Raw genomic sequence first — 20634 nt, forward strand, 5'->3', positions numbered from 1 at the left:
CCATACTGCTTTCCACAGTGGTTGTACCATTTTACAGTCCCACCATGTAATAATATCTTGAATATTAAAGAAGTCCTTTTTAAGTTTTCTTATTGATGATAAATAATTTTAAAGTCATCTCCGGCCTAGGAAATCGAGTAGTAGGCACACAATTGGACATTGCTTATGTAGCTAAAGTGTAGATTTTAGATTTTTTTTTTTATTACACGCAGCTTTAGTAATAAGTACTGATAAATACATCTCGTTTTAGGATGGCTCTGTCTTACAAACTGTTGTAATAGGCTCTGGAGCTATTCAGACCACGGTGTGGATTCCAGAAGTTGGGGTAGCTGCTTGCTCAAACAGATCAAAGGTAATATTGCAATTGTGTCAAATTGTAGGATGTAAGCCTGTAAGGAACCTTAGAAATCACAGTCTAAGCACCTCATTTTACAGAGGAGAAAACTGACGTGCAGAGAGATTGTTATTTACCCAAAATGCAGGCCTCATGATTTATAATTTACTACTTTTCCTACTATATGCAAGACTTTTGTGAAAATGCTTTATTATTGAGTGATACCATCTTCATTGGAAGTTGTAAAGTAGATTTTGACTTTTTGTCATGATTTTTGAGATAGCACTAAACTGTGTCAAAAGAATTTTTCCTAAAAAGAAGCATCGTCCCAAAGACATGTAACTAAAGTATAAAAGATATATTGACTTTTAAATTTAATATTCTGGTAAAAAAAAAAATACTAGTCTCTTGCTGTGAAATAGTTCTGTGTTTCAGCATTATCCCCTGCAGCATTGTTTTTTGTACCCTTAAAGATTAGAGCCAGTGTGCTGCTTTGGTTTACATTTTATGTGGTTAAATGATGATAAAGTTCAGCTATAAACCTGCATGAATAGTCTTATTGGAAGTAAAAAGTAGCATTAGGTCTTAGGCACTAGTGGTCTGTGTAGAGTAAACCACAAAGCCAGAGAGAGAGAACAATACTACTTCATTGGCAGGTGTGTACTGCTTCCTCAAGTGTCTCTATGGTTTTCTCAGTTTTATTTTTTCTGTGCCCACCCCCCAAATATACTAGATACTTTATCCCACAATGCTTATAAAATACTAAATAATTGACATAATCACCTAGCCCCAGATAGTTCATACATTTTATGGTTATTTTTTATTCTATCATTTTTACTTGGGCAAAATTTAGGATGCTTTAAAGTTCCATAGGCAGCAGAAATACATCATAGAATGTCAAAACGAAAGTGTTAAATGCAGTTATTGGAAGGAATTTCTCAGATACGAGCGGCAATAAGAATTGTCTATCTCTTTATTTTAACAAGTGTATCATGTGGCATGATTTATTTTCAACCAGGATGTTTTGGTGGTGAATTGTACAGCAGAATGGGCTGCTGCCAATCATGTCTTAGCAACCTGTAGGACTGCTCTGAAACAACAGGGTATACTGGGATTAAACATGGCTCCTTGCATGAGAGCGTTTCTGGAGCGGCTACCCGTCATGCTTCAGGAGCAGTATGCTTATGAAAAGGTAACTCATTGTGCTCACACCCAGAGATCCACAGATGCCTGATTCTTTGGGATTTTAACTACAGCTTTGAATTTATCCCTTAAAAGCATGTTTGGGGAAAAAGTGTGGAGCTGTTTGAGTGAAATCAAATGAAGATTTAGGTCATACCTGAAACAGTTGTTCAGTAATTCTAAGCTTATTCTTACTTTATTTTAATGAGAGTAAAATAAGAAATAACCCTCAACTTTGTATAGTGCTTATATCACTTTTTCACATTATTTATACACTTTAAAATTTATTAAAATATTTTTGCCCCAAAGTATCATCTTCCTTTTTCTGACTCATATATCTATTTTTGTGTAGCTTTGCCATTCCAGAGTTGAGAGTGGGGAGTAGATATGTGTAGCACAGTGAATATCCTCTCTACCCTCCAGATGAATCCTTGTCTGGAGATACAGAAGAAGAGCTAAGGGTGAAGTGGTTGTCATCTTTGTTGCTGTCCAGTCACTTCTGACTCATGGCAACCCCCTGTCTTAAGAATAACACTGCTCCATAGAGTTTTCTTGGATGTAATCTTACAGAAGCAGATTGCCAGATTGTCTTCTGTGGCCCCACTGGGTGGGTTTGAACAACCAGCCTATGCATTAGTAGCCAATCTGGAATGAGGAATTATGGAATTTGGACCTCAGTTGAGTGCCTATTGCCCAGGCAGTGATCCCAAAGTAGTCTGTTTTCCAGCCCTCAGTAGTCACAGTGTGCTATCCCTAAGCAGAGCTCTTTGTTTTTTTGTTCTTTGGTTTGGTTTTTGCCAAGCTGCATTAATATAATTAGCAGTTAATTTCACAGACTCCCATTTGCCCAGGTTTTCTTTTCTGAAAGTCTCTAAGAGTTGCTTTCCCACCACTAGGGAGTGCCATGGAAGAAGGAAGAATTTTCCTTTGATGACTGCAGGGCTTCTCTTTGATAAAGGGCATAATCTGAGAATGTAGTTTAGTTACTCATTGTCTGCTTTCTTTTTCTTTCTCTCTCTTTTTCTAATGGAAAATAAAACTATAATGAAATTCATTAAATGCAATGTGATATCCTGGGTTGGGCTTTAGAAAAAGGTGACATTAGTGGGAAAACTGAATAAAATCTGTGGTTTAGTTAATAATTACTGTACGAGTCCACCCAGCCCATCCAGGTGATCTTTTCCTCCCCTCTCCACACTTCGTCCTCCTTCATCCTCTACCACCAGCACCATGGTATACCCCCCACCCCCAAACGTATGAGCGGGGTGGTGGCACTCACCACCAGTTGAGCTAGGGTGTGTTGGGGAGGGGGGACACGTGGGGGAGCAGTTGTTCTTGACAGTGCCAGAAGTGGACCCATATGCCCTTATGATTTCTGCTGTGATTGGGCTCATGACACATGCTGGGCTAACCAGAAGGCTGGTGGTTCAAACCCAGCCACTCCTCAGAAAGAAGATTGGGCAATTTACTTCCATAGTGATACCACCTCAGAAACCCAAGGAGGGGTCACTATGAGTCGGGATCGACTCGATGGCAGTGAGTTTGGTTTTTATTTTGGAATGTTAATTTCTTAGTTTTGATAAATGCACCATGGTTATGGAATATGTCAACATTAGAGGAAGCTAGGTGAAAGGTATACAGGAATTCTCTGGAATATCTCCACAACTCTGTAAATCAAAAATTACTTCAAAATAAGACATTTTTTAAAAGTTAAGTTCAAAACTACTACCACAGAGTTTCAGAATGCAGTGGGTTAATTTAAACTATTTGGCATAGGCTCTTTAACATTCTGTCCTTGCATTTGCTCTTAGCCTCATGTGGTTTGTGGTGACCAGCTTGTTCACAGCCCCTATATGCAGTGTCTTGCTTCCCTTGCTGTGGGACTTCATCTGGATCAGCTTTTGTGTAACCCTCCAGTGCCACCACACCATCAGAACTGCCTCCCTGACCCAGCTTCCTGGAATCCAAATGAGTGGGCCTGGTTAGAATGTTTTTCAACCACTATAAAAGCTGCTGAAGCCCTGACCAATGGAGCACAGTTTCCAGAATCTTTTACTGTTCCTGATTTAGAGCCTGTTCCAGAGGATGAACTTGCATTCCTAATGGTAAATGTAATATGAGCTGCTATTGTTTGTATTGATAAGACATTTAGCATGTAGCAGACCCTCATAAATGTTTGCTAACTTCAGTAGTTCAAAGAAAGTTTTAGACAAACTAGAAAATATTTTTGCTTTTAGATAATTACTTTCAATCTGATAATAGATGTCTATAGTAACAGAATTGATTATCTGAGAACCATGGTGCTTTTGTAATAAATCTTGTCCTCAATAGCATAGCCTTATATTTTCTCCCTTTCTTTTGTCCACAAGTGCCTTGTTAGTGCTTTATTGCTATATATTTTATTATCTTTCCCTGGTCACATTGTAAGGTTTATGCTACATATCGATTCTAAATTCTTTGGCACTTCAGTCATGTCATTAATCAGCATCAAATAAGAATATATGGAAGAGCATTCCAGTTGTCATTCTTCCTGATTGATTTTGAAACTATCTAGCTATAGAAACTGATGTAGGTAAAATGCTTGTCAGCATTGCCAGCACTTGATCTAACAACCCCTTTATTTAACATGTATGTATATGAATATATGTATACACTTGAATATATAAATGTAAATACAAAATAAACCAAAAAGACATATGAATGGAGGAAAATTATCTAAATATGAAATACTTTAATCAGGACGTGTCCTCCTGAGCCCATTTAGTTTAACTCTGTCATTTTATATATGAGGAAACTGAAGTCCATAAAACTGAAGTGACCCATAGCTATACAGAAAGTTCACAGGGGTCATGTGATCTTGCACCTGTGAGTGTGCAGAAAACATAAATGATTTGATTTGAATCACCAGTGCTGTAGTGATGATAATACTGGAATTCTTTATAATAAAGGAAAGTATTAACAGTGCATAAAACCAAGTTTGTCATGATTTTGAAATGGCTATTAATTTCTTACACTATTCACGTGTTCTTATTTGGGAAGAAGACTTAGTTGTCAGTTGTGAACAGATTTTGACTATAAGATTGACCCTGATTTGTGCCCTCTTATAGGATAACAGTAAATGGATCAATGGCATGGATGAACAAATTATGTCTTGGGCAACTTCTAGACCTGAGGTCAGTAAAGATGAAGATAATATGGTGACTCTCAATCAACCTTTTGCTCTAAATGTCTGGGTTTGTGCTGGCACACACTGGTGCTCAGTACATGCTTGTTTGAATGAATGGGTGAGTCTAATGTAGAGATGATTGTGGTTTTCTAGGACTGGCACCTGGGAGGTAAATGTGATGTCTACCTGTGGGGTGCTGGTAGGCATGGACAGCTGGCAGAAGCTGGAAGAAATGTAATGGTACCTGCAGCAGCTCCCTCATTCTCACAGGCTCAGCAGGTAATTGAGTAAAGAAAGGGAACAGAAACTTGGGAACTAAAGATTCAAATTCCCTTGCTGTCAGTAACTTACTAAGGGATAAAGCTTGTCCATTTCATAGTCTGTTGTGAGGAATCACTAAAAAAATATCATGGTGTATAGCTTCCAAATAAAAGTTTTAGAAGGTTTTTATAAGACTTAAAAAATTTCATTAACAAGTTTCTAAATTTATCTTGCTTTCAGGTGTATGAATTAACATCTTGATGTGTTATGCTTGCCCAGTACATATTTATTGACATTAAGATACTCTTTTAGTGATTCTCTTCGGAGCCATAAACTTCCTAGGACCTTGAGCCAAATACAAATGACACCAAACTCCCTCCCCACACACATATACACTTATATTAATGATAGTACTGTATTTCCATACCCCTCTTGAAGCTGTTCCTTTCTATTATCTTTCATAACTTTAAGCACCAGAACACATTATTTTTCTTGAGTGTGTCCCCTCCAAATTCTGCTTCTTACTGACTTCGAGCCCAGTCTTTTAATTTCTCCATTACTGTTCCTCCTACTTCTTTTATCCATTTTGTTATTAGTTATTTAAATTGCATAGTTGGCTGAAATCCTTGTATTTAGTATGGCTCTAAATTATCTTAAATAATCGAATGATCCTTACACATCACTTGGTTAAATAAATAGTTTTATAATAAATGCCTTTTAGGAACCCCATGGGTGTAGCAACCCTTCTGCTTTAGTGAAAGGATCAAAGAATTGATAAGGGTAATCTTAAGTATATTTGGAAGTATATTTGTTGAAGCTATATAATAAAAGATAATATATTTAATTGTGTGTTTTTTATACTAGGTCATATGTGGTCAGAATTGTACCTTTGTCATTCAGGCCAATGGTACAGTGTTGGCTTGTGGAGAAGGAAGTTATGGCAGATTAGGACAAGGAAATTCAGATGATCTTCATGTACTAACAGTCATTTCAGCCTTACAAGGTAAAATTGTCCTCAGTTAACAGCTGGTCAGAAACTATGGCCTAACTGTGGGAACATGTGCTTATGTTGGAACTGATCTCAGACCTTTGCTGGATAAAGTCACATAGGATATTCACTTATATTTTAATTTTCTCTTGAGTATAGTAGATAGTTTAGGCATGTATACAGCCTTAATTTCTGTATTTTTAGTTATATTCTTTTGCAAGGTATTTATCATAGCAGTGCTAGAATTCAGCAATATAAATAGCCATTTCTGAGACTCACTGAAGATTGTAAACAGATTCTTTAAAATTGCATTACGGTAATTAAACAACTATTAATAGCAGTAGCAATCATGTACATAGTTCAATAAAATTAAAAATGACTTTATATGAAATATGCACATGTGCTGAAGACTTTAGGGGACATTTCTGTTAGAGTTCTCTGTAACTTGAAGAAAGAACACCTCTAGAGAAACCTGTGTGTAGTCTTGAATTGTTTTTAAGTGAACTCTTACTGACTCTGGAAGTCTATAAAAAGAGCAAAGAGGGTTTTTAAAGTTAAGGGTACAAGTAACAATGAATTTAGAACAAATTCTCTTCTTGAGATCTAGGTATGATAGGCATATGGGCTGAGTTCCAATCCAGTTCCACATATAGGGTCTTGTGCAAGCCACAAGATCTTTTTGTGAATCAATTTCCATGATTGTGAAAATGAAGATGATAGCAGTATCTGCTTCATGTGTTTTGCATAAAAATAGACAATGAGGTGATTGTCATAAAGCACTTACAGGCGTGCCTGGAACATGTATTCCTTGATGACTATAACTTCTGCTGCCATCCTCTTTCTCTTCCTCGTCATCATCATCATTTTATGTGACTTCTTCTAATTTGCTAGATTATGGCTACAAATTTGACTTGAAATTAAAGGTTTTTTGAAATACTTGTAGTACCATTTTGGTGTCTTTTGATTCTGAGGGTATCCTGTAGCAGCTCTAAGAGGAGAGTTTTAACACCCAGTAACTCCTGTTGGGTTTCTCTTCTTTTCTAGGCTTTGTGGTGACCCAGCTGGTGACTTCCTGTGGTTCTGATGGGCACTCCATGGCCCTGACTGAAAGCGGGGAGGTCTTTAGCTGGGGAGATGGTGACTATGGCAAACTCGGCCATGGGAACAGTGATAGGCAGCGGCGACCCAGGCAGATCGAGGCCTTACAAGGAGAAGAAGTGGTGCAGGTCAGGCAGGACATGGATAAGTTTACTTTTAATATTAAATACACTAATTGTTGAATCTAAACTCACTGCCTCTGAGTCTGATCTAACTCATAGCAACCCCTCCTTGGATTTCTGAGGAGGTATCTCTACAGAAGTAGATCACCCAGTCCTTCTTCCAAGGAGTGGCTGGTAGATTTGAACTGCCAGTTTTCTGGTTAGCAGTCAAATGCCTTAGGCACTACACCACGAGAGGTCCCATAACTGTTGAATAGGGTTCTTAAATTTAGGAAATTGGAACTAATAGTTAAAATATATTACACAGCCATTACAAGAAATCCACTGTTCTTGTTTGTTCAGGTTCATTCTTGAATATGTCAGAAGTTTGAATAGGTTTTGGTGTTAGAATGGACTTCTTTTTCCTGAGCCAGCTAGATGGCCCAGGCTGAGGTGCCACAGGCCCCTGGAAGAAACATAAGGAGTTTAGCTCCTGCCACGCAGTTCTTGGCACACGCGTAAATGGAAGACTTTGTTTTCAATCCATCGTTAATATTTATAAAAGTTGAGTTCATATGTGTTTTCCAGAAATTCAGTTAGTGATCTAAAATATTAATATTACATGACTACTTAGCACCTTAGTGTTTATAAAGAATTTCTCCATCCATTATCTCATTTTGTCAGGCCAACTACACATTGTTGCTGAAGAGTAGCAACAATTCTTCCATTGTATGCTGTTGAGCTTGGACTTCCTAAGAGAGAACCACTTGGGGAGGTAGAATGTACTGAGTTGTGATTGTTGTTGTTGTTGTTATTTGCCGTCGAGTCGGCCCCGACTCATAGCGACCCCTCCTTGGGTTTCCGAGGCAGTATCACTACGAAAGTAGGATTGCCCAACCTTCCTTCCGAGGAGTGGCTGGTGGGTTTGAACCGCCAGCCTTCTGGTGAGCAGTCAAGTGCCTTAGCCACTATGCTACCAGAGCTCGCGAGTTGTGATTAGTAAAGTTAATTTTAAGTTTATTAGTATGTTAACAATCAAAAGTGACTGATTTCTTTCTTTGTTAGTATTGCCCTACTTAAAAAAAAAAAAATTTCTCCCTTGTTCTGTCTGTAGATGTCTTGTGGCTTCAAGCACTCAGCCGTGGTAACTTCAGATGGCAAACTATTTACCTTTGGTAATGGTGACTACGGTCGTCTGGGTCTTGGAAACACCTCTAACAAAAAACTTCCAGAGAGGGTGACTGCATTGGAAGGATATCAGATTGGACAGGCATGGAATAACTCAATATTAAGCTCTATCCTATCTTAGTTTCTTATTTCTTCTGTATGCACTTGGACACTCTCCTTTCAGGAAGACTAATATCACCAGTTGTACTTAACTTCATATATATTTTGTGTGGACTTAAGTGATACAATTTTCAAGATTTTTTTCTTAGTATGAAAATTCATATTGTAAGTCAGCTGTCATATAAATAAGCAAACAAGAAAAAACTTTAGTTCAGAATGTGAATATTTTTAAAACTCCCTCCATGAAGTGGCAAAGCATCTTGGTATACAACTTTTAAACAATACAGATTTTGTGGCTCCTATCTGGTCACCTTGAGTTGGGTGGCTGGATTACAGCATCGTTGGTAGCAACTCCTCTAATGCAGTGCTTGTCCTTTTCCTGCACATACTGAGAGTATCTCTTAACAAGGATATATTTTTGTCTTTTTCTATATCATTCCTAAGACTGTCTGCTGGTGTGAATGTGTATTTTTGAGTTATATGTATTTTTTTCTATCTTTTGTGCCCTCTAATTCTGAATTAACCACAGGTATTTGTGAAGGATTTTACTTTGAAGGGAGCAATTATTTTTTCATACGTGGAAATTAGGAGTTATTCTTGTTGGCGTATTTTGCCTAACAATGTGAAATGACCCTGAAGCCAATAAAAATCTTTGGAAATATAGCCACATTTTCAGCAAAGTAGAGAAAGACAGTCCCAGAAATGGGAATGTGCTTTGAGGCCTTGTGATTTGCCTTACTGAAACCCCTGTTATTTCTCCAGGTGGCCTGTGGGTTAAACCACACTTTGGCAGTGTCAACAGATGGCTCCATGGTGTGGGCTTTTGGAGATGGGGACTATGGAAAACTGGGCTTAGGAAATTCCACTGCAAAATCTTCACCTCAGGTCAGTATTCTCTTTATTCTGTGTTTTCAGACAACATAAATCATTTTCATCTATGTCAGTACCTCATTTTGGAAGTAATTTACCTTTAATATTTCTGATAATTCATAATGACATTTAGAAGCTTCTGTTTCTTGTTCTTGAATGTCCAACATACTAAATCTTGCTTTAAGTAAGCCATTAATAGCTAAATTGGATATGAAAAAAAACAAGGATAAGCCTCTTTTTCCATGGACAGGCTGAACACTGTGGGGCTACCTCCTATGTAGAGAGGTGGTAATTGAAAACATATCCAGAATGTTTTTTGGAGGGAACCCTCACAAGCCCTTTGTAAACCTCTGCTTTCAGTTGCCATTTTAGCTTATATTACCACTGAATTATACAGGTATGCTTCACTTTAATATATATTTAAGTACATAAAACAAATTAAGAAGCTGTAGTTCACATTATAGAAGGCTTTTTGGCTCTGCAAAAGATTTCCTATGCAATTTTTTTATGTTGGTTTTTCTAACATTTAACAGGCAGTGTGATTTACAAATATTCAATTTATATTCAGCTTCCAGTTTATCATCTTATGAAGTCTGTGTCATCTTGATAGCTAAACAGTTAGTAAATATTCAGCTAGGGAAAGTAAATATTCAGCTAGAGAGCAAGGAAAGCCCTCTCTGGGGAACCTACAAAGTAGTTATTGTCACCTTTTATCTTAGGCTGGGTTCTCTAGAGGAGCAAAAGCAGTGAAACGTATATATATATATAGAGAGAGAGAGAGAGAGAGAGAGAGAGAGAGAGGTTTAATTCAAGGAAATGGCTCATGTAGTTGTGGGAGACTGTCAAGTCCCAAATCAAGGACTGGCAAGTCCCAGGCTGAAGGCCTCTCCTGGCTCATGAGATTGCAGGGGCTAGTGGATCCCAAAATCTACAGGTCAGGTGATAGGCTATTGGCTCACATCCTAAGGACTAGAAGTTAGATAATGATGAGCTAGAAGCAGGATCCAGGGTAAGAGTGAGCCTTGCTGGAATATCCATTTATATAGTGGAGGCAGGCCCCACCCCCAAGGAAACTCTTCTTTCAACAGTTTGGCTGCTGATAGCAGATCTCATCATGGAAGTATTGCATTATATCAGATCTCATCATGGAAGAGCAATCAGTCCAATATCCACCAAACCACTGAGAATCATAGCCTAGCTAAGTTGACACACATCATTAACCATCACACCTCTAAAAGATGAAAACATCAAACTAACAGGAAGCAGCCCATGGCTTTCCATGAACTTGCAACATTCTTTAAAAGGCTAAGGGATTCTCTTTGGTCTCTGTTACCCAGAGGAATGCCTTCATTTCACACAGTGTTGTGGGAAGTTTAGTCAAACGACCTAAAACTCCACATACCCTTCCCCTACATTCATATAACTTGCAGAGCAGTAGAAAAGAACATTGAGGAGTATGAATTTGGGTGGAAATAGGTAGGTGACTTTTAGTATTTTTACTGGGAAGCAGTCTGAGTTTATGCATGCCAGTTTAGCTTAGGCAAATTCAAGAGAGTTTTTTCCTTCCTTTTTTAAGTGTATGCCTTACACATTTATTTTGCAGAAAGTTGATGTCCTTTGTGGAATTGGAATTAAAAAGGTTGCTTGTGGAACTCAGTTTTCTGTTGCATTGACCAAGGATGGGCATGTATATACCTTTGGTCAAGGTAAGGTATTTTCCAACTTACATTGCTTGCTTTGTATATACATGTATGACACAAACATTTGCCTTCCAGTTTTATAGAAACTGCTCTAAATTGAGTTGTCCTGTTTTGTGCTGAATAGTGAGTGGCCACTTTGACCCTCATTAACTAGATACTTTTCTTCTCCTCCTTCATGGACTTTATTATAAGGACAAACTCCATCCTCCTGATTCATGGCTCCTCATGGCAGAGCCTTCAGTCTTGCCAGACAAGTCCCTTCCAGGGTCCCTCTCCTCCTTTTTCCTGCTGCTACTGCCACTAATACTGCTTTGCTGTGATATCTGTGGTCACCCTAGAGCTCCTCTGTGTCCTTCCTCACTCACCAGCCTTTCCAGAAATTAGAGGCTCAGGTCTTAGGAATTGGAGGAATTTATAGACATTCAGGGTTCACATTTTGAATAGGTTCCAAACCCAGTCATCCATGGTAGGACTCCTTGGCAATATATTCTCCCTATTAAGTGGAACATCTTAGCAAGTTGCAGTGACTGACAGATATGCAAGGCAGGTGTGAAAAAGAGAAAAAAGTAAACCATGACTGAAGTTTCTGGTCTTGGGAGAACATTGATGCCACTGACTGAGGGGAAGAGAGAAGGAGTTTAGTTTGGGTCATATTGAATTGGGGACACCTGCTCTAGATATGTATGAAGATGTTCAGCAAGCTATTAGGAGTTTGGAACTGGAATTCCAGAGAGATTGGCTATAGAGATACAGATTTAGGGCCTAATGGTAGTAATTAAAACTATATAAATAGAATCTGAAAAATCCAGGGAGAGTGTGTAGAAGAAGCCAGAACTCTGAGAAATGTAAATAAAGGGCAGATGAGCACAGGAAGAAGACTGAGGAGAGTTGGCCTTGAAAGTCATGGTGAGAGAGAAGTAGGCAGTGAGCCAGGACAGTGTAGCATCTCTGAGTAGAGATGCAGTAGAGGTGGGTAATGAATTGTATCATTTTTTAAGAAACATGAGAGCTTTTGTGGGCTATGTGCCAGTCTTCTCAAATAATGAGCATATTGGAAGAGCCTTCTGGTTTGCTATAAGCTACTGATTTTAGATTTAATTTTGTTTTTATGAATAAGAAGGCTGTAATGTTTTCCACTTTTTAGTCACTCAAAGTCCGTTATTCCTTGCCAGAATTATAGCTGCTTTTACCCTAGTGGTGGAGCTCTGGTGCCATAGTGCCTAAGGCTTTGACTGCTAACCAGAAGGTTGGTGGTTCAAACCTACCAGCCGCTCTGCAGAAGGAAGGTGGGGCAATCTACTTCCATAAAGATTCACCACCTCAGAAACCCAGTGGGGGTCCTTTGTTGAGTCAGAATTGACTGAATGGCAGTGAATTTGGTGTGGTTTTGGTTTACCCTAATGCATTATATATGTTATTGCCCTTACACCATAAAAAGTTAAATGTCTGATTAGGAAACATGAAAAGACTGTGGTGTGCCATCTATAATATTTCTTCTTGCAATTTTTTTTTCAGATCGTTTGATAGGCCTACCAGAGGGGCGTGCTCGTAATCACAATCGACCACAGCAGATCCCTGTCCTGGCTGGAGTGGTCATTGAAGACGTGGCAGTTGGTGCCGAACACACACTTGCTTTGGCATCAACTGGAGATGTATATGCCTGGGGGAGCAATTCAGAGGGGCAGGTAAACATGGATCCCATGTGCTTGCTGCTCTTTCATATTCCAGAAACCTGACAACGTTCGTCATTTAGGAAAGGGATCAGCTGGAAAACTTTATAATATCTACCATAATGCCCCAAGTGCATCACTACAGCAGGGTGATTAAGAGGCTTAACTGAATATATATGTATGTCTACTGCATTAATAGGTGCCTGGCACACAGTAAGCAGCACTATATAAATATTTGCTACTGTCATCATTATCATGCTACAGCATTATTTTTCTACTCTAGGGACAAGAATAATTATTAGGTTTCTGACTTGAACAACTCAGTGAGTGACAGCAATTTACAGTGATGGGGAAGACAAGGAGAGTAATGGGTTTTTTTTGTGTGTGTGAGGAGTGGTGTAAAAATCAGGAATTTTGATTTAGGCAAATTATATTTGGGTGCCATTTGGAAACGCACATGGAGATGTCAAGAGGATGGTTTTACGAGCTGTCAGTAGGAAGGTTAGTGGGGGAAAGAAAGATATATGGGAGTCCTCACCAAATACATGATATTTAGTGCTGTAGTCCAGATGAGGTTACCTAGAAAGAAGTATGGATAAAGAAGACGACCCAGGACTGAGGCCCAAGGACACACTAACCTGTCAAACTTGGTCATCAGGCCAGAGAGGAAGATAAAGTATTTTAAGAAGTAAGGAATGAAATAGCCAGTAAGCACATGAATGTCGTTGCCATCAAGTTGATTCCAACTCATAGTGACCCTATAGGACAGAGTAGAACTGCCCTATAAAGTTTCTGAGGCGGTAAATCTTTGTGGAAGCAGCCTCGTCTTTCTTCCATGGAACTGCTGTTGGGTTCAAATTGCTGACCTTTTGGTTAGCCTTTAACCAATGCACCATCAGAGCTCCTTCATTAGCCATTACCAAACCAAGCCAAATCCACTGCCACTGAGTCAGTTCCAACTCATAAAAAGTCCCCATTGGGCTTCTAAGGCAGTAAATCTTTACAGAAGTAGATTGCCCCATCTTCCTTCCACAGAGTGGCTAGTGAGTTTGAACCACCTTCTGGTTAGCAGTCAAATGCCTTAAGCACTGCACCACCAGAGCTCCTTTTTTCATTAGCCGTTGTTGTTGTGTGCTGTCAAGTCGGCCCCTCCTTGGGTTTCCAAGGCAGTATCACTACAGAAGTAGATGTATTCCTTCTCCAGAAGTGGAATCTAAGGTTGTTCTCAGTCATTTAGACTCATCTGCTAGATTAGGAATGGCCTTGTTGCAGCTAAGTTTTCAGGAGACAGAAAGTCTGAACTAGAGAGCCTGTTCTGATTGAGAAAAATCAGAATTTATTTCATTATTTTGATGAGTTTATTTTGATATAAATATCATTAACTTACTAATATCGCTACCATCGAAGACAAATTCATCATCTTGTCTTCTTTTCTTCCTCTTTCTAATTGAATTTCTGTGCATGTGTCTGTAATCAATTCCCAGCTTGGCCTAGGTCACACCAACCATGTTCGAGAACCAACCCTAGTGACAGTCCTGCAAGGGAAAAACGTTCGGCAGATCTCAGCTGGCCGCTGCCACAGTGCTGCATGGACAGCACCACCTGTCCCACCAAGAGCACCAGGTGAGAGATGACATACCCATGTTCCTGCAGCCTCATTTGCAGCAGTACCCAGCTGCGCTGTCTGCTTGCTAGTTCCATACTGCAGCCAGCCATCATTCTGAAATGATAAGCCTTCTCCCACAACCAAAGCATTCTTTGTGCATCAAGTACTGTAAATGCTTTCTCAGCAGGTGATTCTCCTGTTAACTCAGTAGGAGGCAATCCCCTCTGCCCACCTTTGCCCCAAAAGAAAACATACCACTTTAGCAAGCAAAAATTTATAATTTCAGAGAAGTATTTTTTTACATATAAAAGAATGGCAAATTGTAGCTTTCTAAGGTCTACTGATAGCAATAAAGTTTAAAAGCTGTCAGACCATGCATGAGTTAACCACATGAAAACATGATGTTCTTTATGCATTGATACAACAAACAAAATCACTGCCATTTTACTCCAGTGTGTAGCAGGATTAGTGGGCTATTTCTAGCTTTTTATTGTTTTCCTTCTAATTTATTATAAAATCCTTACAGATCTATAAAAAGATACAAAGAAAAATATGCATATTTGCATATTTAATGCCAACTGTGTTCCCTCCTTAACTGGATCCCTCTTCCATTCTCACAAATGTAATCATTACTCTAAGTGTAGCATTTCTTTTTCTTATGCGTTTCTTCGTATTTGTGCTGTTTTTTATCTAGGTCCTTAAGCCCTTTTCTTTCTCCCATCCTCTGGTGTCTAAGGCACTGGAATTTTCCCTAAAACCACCTTGTACCTGAGAGCTCAGATCTTCATTTTTTGCTAGTCTCTCTTGGGCAATCTACTTCCGTAGTGATACTGCCTCGGCAACCCAAGGAGGGGTCGCTATGAGTTGGGTCTGACTCGACGGCACATAACAACATAAGATCATAAGTCTCTCAGTTTCTCTATGTGCTTGAAATTTCTCAAAATACTATAAATGATAACAACAACTACTTCTTAGCCACAGGTCCTTGGGAAAGGTCTCCATCCCATAGAAATTTCTTTTTCCTTAGACACCTTAAGGTGAGGCAGGATTGCTGAGTGGACTCCAAACAAGCATGAGATGGTTTCTAGTTTACAGAATCCTGAATATTTACAGAATCCTTGTTATTGCTGCGTACACATTGGCAATTTCAAGTACTTCAGCTGTCATAGGGATTCACCTCCACCACAGAACAGAGGCTGTATGGTGTGGCGGTCAGAAGTGCAGACTCTGAGCCACATTGCTGGGGTTGAATCCTGGCTCCTCTGTTGTGACCTTGATAGTACTCAATTTCCTTTACTGTAAAATCAGGGTAATAATAGCATCTGTTTGGAGAGAGTTGTAGGAATAAATTAACCAATGTGTGTAAAGCTCTTAGAATAGTGCCAGACACAGATAAAGTGTTCGATAAATGTTAGCTTTTGCTAATAGTTACCTCTAGGAATTGAGCTGTATGCATCTTTATTTACAGGAGATTCAAGTTAAGTATCTTGTTTTTACTCTTTTGGGTATTTTTATAAGAAGGTAGCTGTGTATACAGTTCTTGTAGTCTTTGCTTCTACAGAGCTCTTACTCTTCAGTAAAAAAAAAAAAACCTTCATGAATCATGTACCCCTATCTGTCATTGTGGCGTGGCTATTTTCTATCATCCTAGTGAGTGTAGAGGTGACTTTGTTAAGCTGTCCATTTTCATTTTCCTGTTTATCTGGTCTGTACCTTGTGCTGTTGCAATTATCAGAAAATGAAGAATTTTGCCCTTTTTTGGGTGGGTGGAGAAACTATTTAAGTACCATATTGGAATGGGAAACTAAATTAAAGGGAGAAAGACCAGAACTCCATAATGATAAATAAAGAAGGTGTTTTTAAAAACCAGTACAAATGCATTGGGCGTGGAGGGGCAGGGAAAGATGAATTGATGTGGTAGAGGAATAGATGGATATACGATAAAGATTCCAACTCATAGTGACCCCCATTGGGTTTCCAAGGCTGTAAGTCTTTACGGAAGTAGATTGCCCTGTCTTCCTTCCAAGAGCAGCTGGTGGGTTTGAACCACTGACCTTCTAGTTAGCAGCCAAATGCCTTATCCACTATGTCACCAGAGCTCCAGAGCATAGCATAATGTTAATCATTGAATCTAGGTGGTGGCAATGGGTATTCATTAGCTAAGTCTCTCAGTTTCTCTATGTGCTTGAAATTTCTCAAAATACTATAAATGATAACAATGTCTTTTCCTTTACAAATGCCCATTTGCTTTCTGGGCCAGGTGTGTCCGTGCCTTTGCAGCTGGGCCTGCCTGATGTAGTCCCCCCTCAGTATGGGGCACTGAGGGAGGTAAGCATTCACACCGTGAGGGCCAGGCTTCGGTTGCTTTACCACTTCTCTGACCTCATGTACTCATCCTGGAGGCTACTGAACCTCAGCCCCAACAACCAGGTAATGACTAGCAATGCCCATTGAAATGCTGGCCAGGTCACAGGGCTTTCTCTCCATGGCTACTATCTCCTTTACCCTCAGTACCCAGTAGAAGAATAAACAACAGTTCTCTCCCCATGTTATTGCCTGTTTAGGAACAATCTAGATATTGATGATTGTATTTCTGGGCACAAAGTGGTCTTCATGCCCCCTTCTTTGTTGTGGTTTGTCCAAAGCTCAGGGAAGTAGGAACAACTAATCATGTACTTTCTATAAAGACTAATACATGATTTTAAAACTTCAGCCTAGTCCCCTGTTAGTACCACTTTCAAGGTTGTTATTACATAAATGAATCTGAGGCATTTAGGAGTCTTATAAAAGAGCATTCTGGGTCCTGTGGGGGGAAAGTAAATTTGGCTGATTGGACTGTCTTATGGAATAGTCTGGTAATTAGGAAGAAAGCAGGATGTGTAGGGCGTACCTGCCAAAATGTGTATCAGTTGTAAAACATTTGCCAAAATTCTTTGGGAAACCAGTCATGGGGCATATGAGAGATTTGACAGTCACTGTTAGAAATAGATCATCAGCTAGGCACAGAATACCATGCATCCCTAAACAGCATGTTAACAAACTTTTTAATTAGTTGAAAAATTGTTTATGATGTAAAGTTATAGGAAAATCAGCTGAAAATTATATAAATACGATGTCAACAATGTAAAAAATGTATGTGTCTACACAGAAGAGAACTGGAAGGCCGTAGATCACAGTGTTAATAGGGCCATCTCTATGTAGTAGAATTGTGAATGATTTTATTTGTGTGGACATATGTGTGTGCCATTTTTTGTATCTTCCAAGTTATTTTCATAATGATCATAGTATCTTTTTATTTTTTATTTAAAATTAATTTAAATTATATTATTTAATTAAAAATTTTACTTCATATAAAATTTAAAATTGTTTAGTTGGACCCGACTCGTAGCAACCCCTCCTAGGGTTTCCGAGGCAGTATCAAAATTGGCCTTTAAAATTGTTTCAATTTTTAAAGTATATTATTTTATTAAAATATATTAACAATGTGTTTTTAAATTTTAAAGTATTTTTATAAGTTATTAATAGTACTATCCAGGTTTATGCTTTTAGAGTCCATTTTAAAAAGAATTTATATTCTAAAAATGAGAAGTGTCATTTCTTTTAAGCCTAAGCTCACATCATTTCTGATCATCTTACTCTCTATTACAGAACAGTACATCTCATTATAACGCAGGAACATGGGGCATTGTACAGGGACAGCTTCGGCCTTTGTTAGCCCCAAGAGTCTATACCCTTCCGATGGTGCGCTCCATAGGCAAAACCATGGTTCAGGGCAAAAACTATGGGCCTCAGATTACTGTAAAGAGGATATCAACCAGGTTAGTTAGAATTTTTTAGATAACCATTATTACTAACTCATCTCTATATACCTTAGCTTCCTTATTTCTAATGTGACAGTACTTAACATTAGTATTGAATATGGTTACAGTGAGGTTAGCACAGTGTTTGGCTGTTGTTAACCTGGCCTGTTCTTTCACTGATCAGAAGATACCATCAAATGATCTTTTTGGTAATTTGAGGGAATTGGTAACATTTGTATTTCATTCCTTTCTCTCTTTCTTTTAAAGAGGACGAAAGTGTAAGCCCATCTTTGTCCAAATAGCAAGACAAGTAGTTAAACTGAATGCATCAGACCTCCGTCTGCCCTCTCGAGCGTGGAAAGTCAAGCTGGTCGGAGAAGGGGCTGACGACGCTGGAGGGGTGTTTGATGACACAATCACAGAGATGTGCCAGGTATATACATGCAGTGTCACCTGCCAAGTCATCTGCTCAGATGGTGGCTGTTTCACTGTTTCCAGTGTTAACTCTGTCCAGCATGTTTTTATAAATGTAACAAGGATGCATTTGTGAGCCTCACAGAGAGTCAGGCTATTAGTGCATGTATAGGTGAATTATAACGGGTTTGTTAAATGCTTATGACAGTAAGTTACTGAGTAAATGTCAGTGTGCAGCCATCTACCAACCATCTGTTGTGCTATGATACTGGCAGAGGAAACAACAATGACACACATCTACACTTATGTAATGGATGGATCCAGGATCACTCACGTGCTTGGATTTGTCCTAGTGCTTTTGGAACAGAGTAGAATTGCCAATCTTGGGTTAGGGGATGTGGGGGATTGGGAAACAGTCATCTTAAGAGTTTGGACCAGTTATAGTTTCAACACCCACCATAGTGAGAGCTTTGCTTCCAAAGCAACTGTAGTATTAGGACTTTTCTGATAAATTCTATGATTAAAATAACTCTTAAGCAATATTGGCTGTTATTTATTGAGTCTCTTTGAAATATCACTATGCTCTGCTCATGGATACCCCAAGTCTTACAGTAGACTGACTTTCTCATCTTGGTTCTTCATATTGCAGGGTAATTTCCACATGGGGAATTTCCTAATTTCATTTTAAAATGAAACCACAAAAATAATGAAAGTATAGAGATAGCTGGATGTCACAGCATAGAAATTCCTCAAAATAATTCTCTTTTCAGTATGACTTTTAATTGGTTTGTTTTTTTTGATGCATTTGATGATCGTTTTGCAAAACAATGCTTCTCTTTCTTCTACAGGAACTTGAAACTGGTATAGTTGACCTTCTTATACCCTCTCCCAATGCAACTGCAGAAGTGGGTTACAACAGGGACAGGTAAGTCAGTCAGCAAGTGTTTATTGAATGCTGTAATAGTAGCTCACATTTATTGAGTGCTTCCTGTGTACCCGGCACTATTCTAAGCTTTACATGTACTATTCCAATGAATTCTCATTGTAACTCTCTGGAGAAGTGTTTCGGTTACTGTGTGCCGCTCTATCAGAAATACCATGGCTGGATGGCTTTAACATAACAGTTTATTCTTTACAGTTTGGGAGGTTAGAAATCAGTGAGTTCAAAGTGCCAGGCTCTAGGGCTGGGTGAAAGCCCCTTGACCTTGGGCTTCAGCTCTGCCTCTTGCTCCTGACCCACGGAAGCTGAAGGCTTTCTTCACTCAGGCAGCTTCTGGCTTCTAAGGCTGACAATAACCAAGGTTGACAAGTAAAAAGGCACAGTCCCAATATTACCAAACTACAAGACAGGCCACTGATTCAAGTCTATTAACAGTCCCAAGATCAGCAGACAACATGGCAGGCCACTGAGATAAAGATTTAGCCAAATGCAGTGTCCAAGTGTACCAGAAAGCTCGAGACCTTCCTCAAAGCTGCTGCTTATATACTGGAAGCAGACCACATCCCTAAAGGAGCTACTCAGCTGCCCCAATGGATTCCACTATGGATTTGATAATCTAATTGTGGGGAATAACTACATCCAGCTGCCTAGCCACTCAACCAGGCTCAGCCAACTTAACGCATAACCTTAATTACCACAGGTAGATACTGTTATTAATTCCCTTTTTACATATGAGGAAACTGAGGCACTTCCATCAAGAAGTGGTATTTATCATGGGACTAACTCAATAAAAAGAAGTAGAGAACACTAAGATTTGATCATGAACCCTAACTTCTTTCTGAAGCTCCACATCACCTATTCTTAAAGAATTTTCTGCATCAGAATTCATTGACAGTTGTTATGCTGTCAAGTCATAGCACTCAGTATTTGTAATTATATATTATCCTTCAGTCTTGTGAAATTTAAAATTTTGAATCCTGCTTCATGGACTCCTAAGTGATAAACTAAATTACTTTCGGAAATTACTTTTCTGAGCAGATACCTTAAGAATTAATAGACCACTCCAACAAATTTGAAAATCTGGAAGAAATGGACAAATTTCTAGAAACACACCACTTACCTAAAGATTGATGTGGAAAAGTTGAACAGGCCCATCACAAAAGAAGAAATTGAACAGGTCATCAAAAAATTACCAACTAAAAAAAGTCCTGGCCCAG

At 38.9% G+C, this 20634-nt stretch overlaps 1 protein-coding gene across 1 annotated transcript in view; it reads left to right on the top strand.

Annotated features, from left to right (window-relative positions):
* The window catches only part of HERC1 (HECT and RLD domain containing E3 ubiquitin protein ligase family member 1), a 191859-nt gene that overhangs the window by 161156 nt on the left and 10069 nt on the right, over positions 1 to 20634 (top strand). Inside the window, exons 58-73 of the mRNA XM_042783232.1 lie at positions 251 to 352; positions 1353 to 1526; positions 3328 to 3621; positions 4624 to 4689; positions 4836 to 4961; positions 5808 to 5946; positions 6976 to 7157; positions 8245 to 8400; positions 9180 to 9302; positions 10891 to 10993; positions 12503 to 12672; positions 14142 to 14280; positions 16524 to 16693; positions 17912 to 18081; positions 18331 to 18496; positions 19326 to 19402. Of these exons, the coding sequence (XP_042639166.1) occupies positions 251 to 352; positions 1353 to 1526; positions 3328 to 3621; positions 4624 to 4689; positions 4836 to 4961; positions 5808 to 5946; positions 6976 to 7157; positions 8245 to 8400; positions 9180 to 9302; positions 10891 to 10993; positions 12503 to 12672; positions 14142 to 14280; positions 16524 to 16693; positions 17912 to 18081; positions 18331 to 18496; positions 19326 to 19402 (2357 nt within the window). The remainder of the gene's footprint in view (positions 1 to 250; positions 353 to 1352; positions 1527 to 3327; positions 3622 to 4623; positions 4690 to 4835; positions 4962 to 5807; positions 5947 to 6975; positions 7158 to 8244; positions 8401 to 9179; positions 9303 to 10890; positions 10994 to 12502; positions 12673 to 14141; positions 14281 to 16523; positions 16694 to 17911; positions 18082 to 18330; positions 18497 to 19325; positions 19403 to 20634) is intronic.

This window comes from Orycteropus afer, unplaced genomic scaffold (assembly GCF_000298275.1).
Source record: "Orycteropus afer afer isolate SDZICR_OR568_19922 unplaced genomic scaffold, OryAfe1.0 scaffold00015, whole genome shotgun sequence".
NCBI classification, from domain to species: Eukaryota; Metazoa; Chordata; class Mammalia; order Tubulidentata; family Orycteropodidae; genus Orycteropus; species Orycteropus afer.